Source organism: Trachinotus anak, unplaced genomic scaffold, assembly GCF_046630095.1.
Source record: "Trachinotus anak isolate AG129_WGS33_773 ecotype Australia unplaced genomic scaffold, CSIRO_AGI_Tana_v1 ptg000024l, whole genome shotgun sequence".
Classification (NCBI taxonomy): Eukaryota; Metazoa; Chordata; class Actinopteri; order Carangiformes; family Carangidae; genus Trachinotus; species Trachinotus anak.
Genome location: NW_027273875.1, coordinates 17,028,068 through 17,040,026, shown reverse-complemented (window position 1 = coordinate 17,040,026; position 11,959 = coordinate 17,028,068). Strand labels below are relative to the sequence as shown.

The window sequence follows — 11,959 nt, the reverse complement described above, 5'->3', positions numbered from 1 at the left end:
CCACCAAAGTCATGTAATTAGGTAATTAGGTGTAATTAGGAATCATTGACAGTAGACGCATTAAATACTTTCAAACTTGGCATTTATTAATACAACAAAATTGTATACTCCACAGTGATGAATCCTAAAATAAGCTATGGAATCCATCCTGTGGGTGCCCGTGTGTTTGAGGGAGAAAGAGAAGAGAGAGAGAAAAAATGGACGTGATAAATATTAACAAAACAAGAATCCTGTCAGCTAATTACTATTAGCCTTCACTATTAACCTTGATGAATGGTGGTTAACAAAATAATGTTCAGTTCCGTTAATATCAGAGACACATAAAAAAAAATTACTTTTAGCTCAGCAGGGGTTGGCAAGACATAAAAGGCCTACTAATTGTCTTAGACAGTGTGCACAATGTGTTAAGTAGCTGTTCTGACCTCCTTACAGTAGGCTAGGACTATATCTTGGTAGCTATCTACACCCATAACAAGCAAAACAGACATAGCCGTATATCAAAGCATGCAGAACAATTTTTATTGCAGTGTAATCACTATAACTTTGCAAACAGCTTGTACACCACTTGTGTTTTTGACTTTATCAATGCATTAATGGGTTCCTTGACTCATGACGTGCTTTGAAAGCAGTTTTGGTACATTTGGCAGCATCTGCCTGAAGTGCCTGTTTCTTTTTCTCACGCAATTTCTCCGTGCCTCCCTTGCACTTTTTCTCCATCTTTCATTCACTGTTTGTTTGGTCAGACATACACTACACGTGGGTACAGAGCACTGGGGGTGGGGGGGGTGGGGGGGGGGGGGGGGGGGGGATTACACCAGCACTGAGACCAAAGGGGAAGGTGTTTAAAATATGTGACTGAGCCAGCCTGAGCCCAATGGGCTGCCAATCTACGAGTTTTATTGGCCAGTCAGACAAATAAAAAAAGATGTATCGGCCCAAAAAGCATGTCGGCCCAGCGGGAAAGTGCGTGGTCTGCCAGATTAACCACTGGGTTAGGCCCAATTAACAGGATCTAGTCCATGGAAAGAGAGTCCTTTCCTTTCAGTCCTTTCCTTCTACTTTGTTTAAATCCAGTGAGCTACAGGCTTGTGCAGCTTCCTGGTAGGGCATAGGCAGGGGTGAAAGTAGTTTGAGATTCTTTCCGGTACTTTGTTGAAAAATCAAACGTCCCAGTACAATAAATTAAACGCACCGATCCCCTCGCTGTGTTTCAGACATAGGTTTCGGATGTAGACGTGCGTGTGCAGTCCCGTACTGCAGAGAGTGAAATCCCAGATTGTTAGCTCACACACAGCTTGTTCAAGCTGTTCTCCGTGTTGTTGAAATTGAACGAAATAACATGAAACGCAACTGCTATTTGGGACATTTTGCAATGAATGGAATGACATTAAACATAGTGTTGCACGTCGTCATAGGAGACCACCGGACTCTCTCCCAGGGCAGGGGGAGAGAAGCAGGGCAAGAGCCCTGAGGAAGAGAGGGAGATGTCAGGACAAGGCTCCCTCCAACATGGACCAAAACACAGCACGGACGGTTCCGAAGCAATTCGGAATGAGTTAAAAGCAATTTATAAACAGACAAAGTGATGTTCAAGACTGCATATTGCTAGCAGATCTATTTTCTGGCTTAAAGTTCAGATGTGACTGGTTCTGAATTTGGGCTTTAGCAGGCAGCCGCTCTCCCCTCTTCCTGGTACTGTGTACCGCCACTGAATCTTTTAGTGGTACACAGTACCAGCTTACTTTCACTCCTGGGCATAGGCCAGCTTGGCTGTGTGGCTTCTATGTCTCTGAGTAGGTCCCTGGCCGCTCCTTTGTTCTCCTTACAGAGTTAACTGCTTAACACTAATTTTACTTTGTGGCTCCTGGACTTGGAAAAATGAGCTGACTCTGTATGCTAAATGTAGGCCTTTTACTCTATTTTACGTAAAAAAAGGCTAGGTCCACACTACTACGTTTTCTTTTAAAACTGTCTCTGTCAAGCCAATGGTTCTAGCACCATATCAGAAATATTATCCATTCATGCTATCGCACCTGAAAATATATATCACATGGGAATGCATGTGCTGGTGTAAACAGGAAGCATATTATCTACTGTGTCAGTTGTAAAAAATACTACCTACAAGTAACTGCAAAGGCAGTTGCAGGAATAAAATGCAGAATTAAACTGCACAACAGGTCTAGCAGCTGTTGTGCACTTTCAAGGGCAACAAGGTTAGTAATTGCTTGTAATTTGTTATCCATGTTACATTCACCACTGGTAGTTGTGATCAGGGAGTGACAGTGGGCGACAGTGGGATTCTACTTCATTGTTTCCAAAGGTCTCTGCTTCCACCCATCCAGATGACAACACAACCCAGGAGTTTTGACACTAAAATGGGTCCAGCGGGTTCCAGTAGTGTTGACACCAGGAATAAACATTGAAAAAGAGAAGTTTCAAAACTAAAACGTTGCTGCCATTGAGAAAGAGTGCAAGAGTTGTTGCTGTTTCTGCCCCTGCAGCTGGGGTGACAGAGAGAGAAAGAGAGTGACCAGTGGTAGGTGGAGGCCAGTGGGTTTCACACCCAGGTGTGAAAAGGTGAAGGATCCTGGGGGACTGAGTTCAATGGCCTTTTTACCCAAGGATCAGTTTTAGGTCCACTACTTTATACCTGTTCTGTCCCCACATTGTTTGTGTTGCATTAGAGACACCTAGTGGTGCAAAATGTTTCTGCATTTGTGTATGTCTTTCATTTAACCCTCCTCTCTTACCGTAATTATTTCTTTTTGTTGCTGACTCTGCTCAGAGAGAGTTACTGTTCACTTTTCACCTTTGGTAGCTTTTGAAGATCTCAGTTTGTAAGTATAGTATATGTCTGTATGTTTGACGTAAATTTCCACTTAGTCTTTGTGTATTTTCCTTTTGGAATCTTCTTAGTGTAATAGATAAATTGTAGCAATAGATGCTAATCGCTAATAGCCTTTCTCCATTGGTATCAGTGTTAAAATTAGCTTAAATACCAACTACTCCAGTGAGCCTCATGACAATGGCTTTTCATTTTCTTTTATGTGATGCTATATGCTTAATTTGAGTTGTGTATTCATGTATTTGCATATCTTCTGTATGTGTATGGGCGGTTTGTAATGCCATATTTTATTTCATATTATGTTTTCACAGTTTTAATATGAGAGGGATGTGAGAGAGAACCCTACACTCTACTCCAGTTTCCTGGGTCTTTATTTCAAGGATCTACTGTCAGCTATCTGCTAAGCTAACATGTACAAAGCAAGGGCAGAATAATACCACTTGGTGTGGACATGGCATCTCTTTCCATGGATGTGCTAATGACACACAGCTTTATGTGGCCATATCTATTCTTTTTTAGATGTACTGTATTTTAGATATTAGTACCTGAATATAACAAAACTTTTTTGCCAGCATAAAACTGAGATTGTAGTTATGGGTTCAGGGGTCAGAGAGTGAAACTGACTAAATTAGCCATACACCCCAAAAGTAATTTCTCTCGGAAACACCCAGATCCAGCAGTAAAGAAACACTGGTGGTGCATCACATCATTCCATTAATTAATTGTGCATTTTTTACTGTCCACAAAAAGCTGGCCTTGGCCCACACACCCCCTGAACATTACATCCATGATGTACACATTTGGAAGATGTATCTTTTGCAGAATGTGAACTGAGAGCAGCTGAGAATTTCATTTCTCTGAATATGTAGCCACAGATATGCCAGCAGCTTCTCCAGCTTGGTTAGTCCTCGACACTGATAATAAGCCAGTAGGAAATTATTTGCCAGTTCATCATATCAACTTGAAAGTATTGTTCACAACTTAATTCCACCGCCACCCTGGTGTCCAAAAATTGGTCAGATTATCAGTATCAGTTTTTGTATGGGGAAATACATCAACTTAAACTTATTTGATAATTGTAGTTCGGGAGGAAAAGCATCATTAGTCACAGTATTGGAGTTCAATCCCAGGCTCCTCCTGTTGATATATAAAGGTATTCTTGAGCAAGGCACTGAACCCCAAGTATGTGGACTGCAGGTATGCCCGGAGTTGCAAAAGTGGCATCATACTGGTTGCAATTAATGCCATGAAGTCTGAGTTTCTCTCCAAACTGGATGAATTATGGCAGCCATAATAAGATATAGATAGTGACTGCACTGAATAGGTATCACAAACAGAGCCACAAATATCTATAGCTGATAATGAAGTGGTAACATTGCAGGCTAAGGTACATGCATTGGAGATAATGAACAAAACTTTGAAGGATACAGTTGTGGATTTGGAGATGAGATCATGAGTGATGAACAACTTTAGGCAGGTAAACCTGCTGAACAGTGAACAAGGACCAGACCCATGCCCATTTTTGGAAAAATGGATCCCAGAAATACTGGAGGTGGAAAACTAAATTACTTTGGATGGGGCACCCTGAGTCAGACAAAAGAATGGTGATAATACCCCACCGAGAATGCTAATAATGAAGTTCCTCAGGTGGAATGATGAATTAAAGGTAACACACACTGCCTTGGTGAAGGACAGTAATCAACATGTGAGATTCTACTCAGATCTGGCTGCAGCTATTCAAAAGCAATGAGAGATTTCACTAGCACACCATTGGTAACATTTATAGTACCTGCATCTTCAGCTCTCCGACTGTAATTGTAACAAAAATCTTTCAATTTATTGGATCCAACCAAGATATAGTGGACATCGCTGGCCTGTCACCGGTCACAAGCTTAGAGCTCATTGTAAGGACATTCAGAGTTCATGGACCCAAGAGTCTATTAGTGTCTCCCCACCATCAAAATATCTCATGGATAGGAAACAAAGGGTTCTCTATTTTCAAAATCAGAGCTTTTAGCATGTCAGAGAGATGTGTAACCAGTTTATTGGTCAAATGGTCATTCTGTTTGACCAACTAAATGGACACAGGCAAAATGGTAATAAACAATCTCCATTTTGTAACAATAGAACTTTATCTCTGCATTGGTATTTGATTGTTACTTGTTGTTTACAAAACACCTGATACCTGAAGGAGCCTGATAGCTGAAGGCTCTGTCCCCCATTCTACTCCTAGAAACTCTAGGAACCACAAGTAGACCTGCGTTTAGAGAGCAAATTGTCCTGTTAGGATATTAGGGAACTATAAACTGTTTAAAATATGATGGTGCCTGACCATTAACAGCTTTGTAGGTGAGGAGGATTTTAAATTCTATTCTGGATTTTATAGGAAGCCAATGCAGAGAAGCTAACACAAGAGAGCTGTGATCTCATTTCCTATGTCCTGGTCTCAATTACTTTACACTGGAAGAAGTTGAACTACAGCAAAGCTACCCCAGGGAGAATTTCAAATGGGTGAAATCTTATTTCATTGTAGAGCTGACCACCTCTCACTCTCTCTCTCTCTCTCTCTCTCTCTTTCTCTCTCTCTCACACACACACACACACACACAGAAAGAAATCCTGCCACAGCAGTGGACAGAAAACTACAAATTGAGTTAAAATATTAAAATATTTGCAGTGTATCACCTTATATTATATTACTTAATAATTAATTTAAGAATGAATTTTTGGGAGGAAACAAAGTTATCTTATAATCTTTGATTACAATCATTCAAGGTTGTAGCAGTACATTAATTTTGTTTTTGCATAAATGCTATGTAGTTGTTCATATCTTAGAGCTATTTGAGCTTAAAAATCTATTTAAAATAATGTTTTTTTTTAGTAATGTAAAAATGGGTGGCACGATGGTGCACTGCTGCCTCAGCAAGAAGGTTCCAGGTTCGAACCCTGGGCCTGTGGCCTTTCTGTGTGGAGTTTGCATGTTCTCCCCATGGGTCCCCCCCCCCCCCCGGGTACTCTGGCTTCCCCCTGCAGTCCAATGACATGCACATCAGGTTAATTGGAGTTAATATGTCAGTCCACCCTCGCCCAATGTCAGCTGGGATTGGCTCCAGCCTCCCGTGACTGATAAGTGGTATAGATAATGTATGGGTGGAGTGAATAAGTAATAATTCCTAGATAATAATAATACTATCCCTGTGGGGTTAGAACCCTAATAGTATGTTTTTTCTGCTATACTTGAAAATATGGATTACGATTTGTCAACATCAAAGGAACGGTTCATTTTTAATGTTTTTTTTCTATTCTTTCAATGTTTCATCATTATCATTATTATTATTATTATTACTGTTGTAATTTGTGTTTTTAAAGGCTGCTTTTTTGAGAATGAGAATAAATATTATGAAGCAATAAAAATTTAAAGAATCCTTTTTGATCCTTCATTTTTATTTTAAAAATAGGCACGAAAACAAGAAAACATAACAGTTACACAAACAGATAACAAACAGATTTAAGAATTAATAATAATTAAAAACAATTGCTGGAAACACTTACTAAGAATGAGCACAAAGGGTAGAAGCTCAGGGATGCATATATACTTTGCCTTTGGATTACATTGTTGTTTACCTAATTAAATGAATAAACTTCATTTTCATTTATGAATGGCTTATGGTACAACTTCAATAAAGTATAGTTAGTGATTAAAAAGAGCCCTACATATAGTATGCAGGGTTTGAGTACAGCAAATAGGGATTGAGTTTACGGTCTGCTGATGCAAAGCTGCTGTTCTCATGGGCCTGGCGGCGGTAGTACCTGCGTAGGGCAGGACTGCCAGGATGGCACTGTCTCACATGAAGGAAATATTCATCAGGGCGGCTTGAAGTGTAACCACAATCCTCACACACAAAGATCTTAGAGCGTCTCTGGCGGTAGGCATATTGCTGGTGAATGCCATGAATCTTCCTCATGTGGGACTCCAGAGAGCAACGCTGTGTGAAGGCTTTCTCACACAGCTCACATTTGTAGGGACGGATACCTGCAGCAGGGAAGACAGAAGATGGTTTATTTGGATGCAGTAGTGCATTCAGATTGCCATTAGTGGCCTTGCAGTTGTGTGACAAATCTTACCAATATTTTTTTGGTTAAGTTCTTAATTCCATCCATGATTTCATAAGCTGTGGTATAAAGTAGCTTTGCTACTATACATTACTACAAATTTGAAGCACTTGTATATATAATACTAGACTTTTTATGCACTATATTTATTTTACAGGAATAGTTTAAGTTAATTTGCAGATTTGGTTCTTATTTATTGTGGTTCTTATTTGGTCTACAGGGTGCAGCAGACAGTGTGTGTTTGTATGTGTGTGTGTGTAAAGTTCATTCCAGACCTGTATGTGTCCGCATATGCCTTTTGAGGTCAAAGGTATCATTGAATCCTTTTCCACAGAATCGACAAGGATGTCTCTTCACCAGGCTGTGGCATTTCAGATGGCGGGTCAACATGCGCTGTAGAGGGAATATCTTATGGCACACTGAGCACACAAAATCACCTGGGGAAGAGCCTGGGGAAGTATGGGGATGGGGCTGGAGAAATTATATGGTGTTAAAACAGATTTAAAACTATTCACAAGCAAATGTCAACTTGGTTTTGATGGCCATGAAATAGATGTGAAGTATATGTTACAGTCTTCACAGTCACCAGATCTCAACTCAGTTAAACACCCATGGGAAATTTTGGTCATGTCAGACAGTGCTCTCCATCAGCAAAACACCAAATGAGGGAATATCTTTAGGAAGAATGCAGATCCTCCCTCCAGTAGAGTCCAGGGACTTATAGAATCAATACCAAGGACGTTGGAGATGTTTTGGTGGAATGTGGTGGCCCAACACCTTACTAAGACACTTATTTTGCTTTTTACTTTTAATTTTAATTTGTCACTTGAATAACTGAGAAGAGAAACATAACAAATACAGATGCTTCCTAACAGGTGAAAGGCATTGTACAATTAAGCAATAAATATTCAATCATGCTAAAAATGAATTAATTTGTATCCACATGACAAGAAGAAAAGATCTAAGTGACTTTGAAAAAGGGTTCATTCAGACTGTGTCAACAAGAACAGTCAGTTGACCAGTGGACAGTGCCATCAGGACAAGCAAGGCAAGCAGTCCTTGACCAGTTAAAGCTAAAAATAGACCTCAATTAGAACAATATGGAAGTGGAAGTGATATCTCTCCTTACATTTCAGAACAATGTATCGTCCTTGTACAGTTGTGACACTATTGGAGAGCTCTTCAGTCATTTTTGACTCTCAGATGAAGTCTGATAAATATATAAAGTCAATTATCCAGTCTGGTTATCTTTAGTTAAAAAACATTGCCAAACCATGATCTTAATTAATATTCAGACAATAATTAATTGTTTAAACCCAGACGCATTTACAGTTAGTTAAAACTCAGCTGTACAGCTGCTAACTAAGTCTTCATGGCATACATGTGTCACACTGGTGCTGGCCTCACTACAGTAATGAATTTCAAAATCTTCCTAATTACTTTTAATTCCTTAAACAACTTGGCACAGCAACCATATAAATTACTAACCCCACAAGAACTCTCAGGCCAGACCAACTTTTAGAAGGTGGTTGTGCCCTTTGAAAGTTCAGGACCTGTGGTGACCAAGCTTTTCGTGTCTTGGCCCACTGATTTAGCTGCAGGCCACCACTGCAAATGTATATGGGGCAACTATGGCATTTTTCCATGGAAGGTACAGTTTAAGTGTCTAAGGACTGCTGAAAAAAGGGGCTCCATGCTAGTGTTAACTCCTCTGCACTTTAAATGAGGGTAAAATGCATTCATCAGGTCCTGTTTCTTTAAACAGACATTTAAACATGAACATGAAGTAAGTCAATCAACAATTTATCCTCAGCATTTTCACTGGAGGAGATGGTGTCAGATTTCGTCTGACAGTAAAAAACAAGTCTCAACTCTCAGATAAAACTTGCTTAGATTAGTCTTCTGTAGGTCAGAGGTCAGAATTGAGGAAATACATCTTTGCTGGACTCATGTTAGTGATAGCCCCCATAGTGTTCAACAACCTTTTCAATTTGAACTATTAAAATTTTCTCCTAAGATGTCTTGTCTTTTTGTCTTTTTCTGCCTACTCTCAGTCCTCGGTCCTTAATGCCATTTCTTACCTCAGTCCTTTATTTCTTTCATTATGTAGGCTTTGTTGTCAGGATGAACTTGTTTTTGGATAACTATATTATAAGAATCTTACCTTTGCTCTGCTGACCAGGGCCAGTGTACTGGGATGGTAGAAGGAGCCCTGGAGCATCAGTGTGGACCAGTCCACCCTGGCATCAGTCCCGTGTCCCCCTGAGCCTGCCAAAGGCACTGGCAATCTCATTCTTGCTGTTGTCCCATATCCTAAAGTGGCTTCTGGCTGAGGTGCAGTGGCAGACTGTTGGGTGTCAGGACTAAAGGATATCTGCTCCTTAGCATTTTCACTCACTAAAAAGGGATAAAACATTTGTTTACTTTGAGTAAATTAAGTAAAAGTCACTAAATGATGCAGCTTTACAGGGCTAAACCAACTTGTATGTTACTGCTCAATTTTGACACATAAAAACAGATTTAAAGGTACTTGACATTCTTACCTACTGTATTATCTTCTTTCCACTCATGCTGTTCTGGTTCTTTCCATTGCCAAGCTCCACATGCCCCATGTTTCTTTTTAACAAGGAAAGACCTTGGCATCCTTTGAATTCCTTCTCTCAACCTTGTTCTTCCTTTTCTGCTAGTGATCTACTTGATCTGTCATCAGCTCTGGAGGGAGGTCAGAGGCACTCAGTGTTTTGACTGAAGTACACCTGTGTTGACTGTGCGTGTGTGCCATTTTAACTGGTCCCCCACTGGTTTTGCATGTCAGGTAGTGAGAATCCGGGGAGCTTCGCATTCAAGTGGCCCTTGACATGCAAAGTTTGGCCCCAGACAAAGGCATGGTCTGAGTAACAGGAGCAAGAAGAGAAGAGCCACAGCTTTAACTGCTAGGTAAATCAGCCCTTTTGCTTTCTTTTTTTCCCTTTCTTTCAGCTGCATTTGTATGGTAGGATTACAGAGATTCTAAAAATTCATACAAAGGCCATTCACACACTCTGAAAAGATGTCAAGCGCTTGTCCACTGACAATTGACTTGTCTTGTTTACATAATTGCACAAACCTGATGGCACTTTCTATTATATTGTGTTGTTGTCTACCACTTGTCCAGTGCATGCTGAACAGAAAAATGTGATTACAGAGACTGAATTAATGATTTAAATGTCCAAAACAATCAAATCTCCAGCATGTTTACCAATATATTACTTATTTATGTAATACTTTTATGTTGAGAAATTCGGCTAATGAGAAACAATAAATTGTGAAAGTAAACTGCTCAACTTTGTGTAATTGTCTGCACAGTCAGTGTATACTTAAGAGGAAAATGAATTGCGTCCATCTTCATCTTATTTCACTGGACTCTGCATAGCAAATACAAATTTAGCCTGAGACTAAACCCCATCATGCAAATAGCAATAGAGGTCACTCCAAGAACATCAGGAGGATAATGTAGTTTGAACTGTACAGCAGTTTAAGTACACTGAAGCCTTGCCTCATAACTACATTTAGCCATTTATATGGTCAATTATACCCCACATTTCAACAGAACCTTCTAAACATCAAAATCGTGCTGCTGTTGTTTCACTGAAAAACTTATTATTAGAACTTTAACAGTTTTTATACATGTTGAAATCAAACAGCTGCACACTTTGTACAGTTGTCTGTCAGTGGTTGTTAGTGGGTTGATGACAGTGGAAACAATGTGTTGCTAGAAAATTCAAATGGTTAAATAGTAGAGAAGGTAAATACCATTGGGCCTTTAAAGTGCTGCTCAAGTTTGCAATCTCTTAATACTGTAAGATGATATGGGCTGATATGCAGTGTTTCCTAAAGAGCCTGTAGGAGACTGTTGACTGTACAGTGTGTTGTTGCCCTTCAGAGCTGCTCTCTAACTGTATGCAAAACACCAGTCAGTGTGCTGCAGCATGAAAATGAAATGGTAAAAGACATAAATGGCCCTTCAAGTGACATCTGTCACTGACTTTAGTTTCCTCGCTGAGCAGAGTGAGATGTGCCTTTGGGTAAATTACCAAGAGAGAATGAAAAATACATCTGATGATTACACTGACAGATAAAATCTTTTCACATTTCACATTTCCTTTAATATCACATAACAGGTTCTTGACCAATGAAGAGTCAGAAAAAAGAGTCATTCCTTGTGTGTGTGTGTGTGTGTGTGTGTGTGTGTGTGTGTGTGTATGTGTGTGTGTGTGTGTGTGTGTGTTTATTTTCTATCTAATGGTTTAGTTGTGACTCCCTTCTGAATTGTATCGAGAATGGAGAAAAGCAGCATACACAGGTACACATATTGTTATGCCTCAATGTAAATGGTAAAATGCCACTGTGTTAAAAGAAATCACCACCCAGTCTAGACCAGCATTCACTCATTTACATACTTTTGACTCAGCAGACAACTGAGGGTGAAATGCATCTGTCTTACATGTTAATCTAATGATTTAACTGGTAGGGTAGAGGAACTGTGATTAATTCTGGGTACTTACTTAACAACATTTCAGAAAACACAATAACATTTCAGATTGCTGAATGTAAACAATGTTGAGTCTGTAGAGCTTCTACATGTAATGTTGGAGATCAGAAATGTGAGCCAACATCAGTAGCAACGTGTCTACGGGAGGGGAGGTTGAGGACAATAATAAAGCAACAGTGCAGTGAGAAACCTTCATGTAAGTATTAAGTAATACATCTATTTAATAAGTGCTGGGAGATTCATAAGGATGTGTGTCAAAAAGTGCTAGTTAGACATGTTAAGGTTTTTAGGAAAGGAGGCGCTCTCTGAAGAGATGAGTTTTCAAGAGATTCTTGATAATAGATAGCGACGCCCCTCCTCTGATAGAAGTTGGTATGATTGTGTTCAAGTACATGGGTGCAGACCCAGAAGTCACTCTGAAGGCAAGTGTTAGTGACATCCAGGTTTCTTGCAACCTTAGATGGGGTAAG

At 39.8% G+C, this 11,959-nt stretch overlaps 1 protein-coding gene across 1 annotated transcript; it reads right to left on the bottom strand.

The window, feature by feature from the left end:
* Window positions 1-6,271: 6,271 nt before the first annotated feature.
* LOC139607946 (putative transcription factor ovo-like protein 3) lies at window positions 6,272-9,708 on the bottom strand. The gene is made up of 4 exons (XM_071461314.1): window positions 9,502-9,708; window positions 9,123-9,355; window positions 7,234-7,429; window positions 6,272-6,878 (listed from the first exon to the last, which is right to left on the bottom strand). Exons 1-4 carry the CDS (start codon window positions 9,599-9,601, stop codon window positions 6,556-6,558), a joined length of 852 nt encoding a protein of 283 aa, XP_071317415.1. The 5' UTR covers window positions 9,602-9,708; the 3' UTR covers window positions 6,272-6,555.
* Window positions 9,709-11,959: the final 2,251 nt, after the last annotated feature.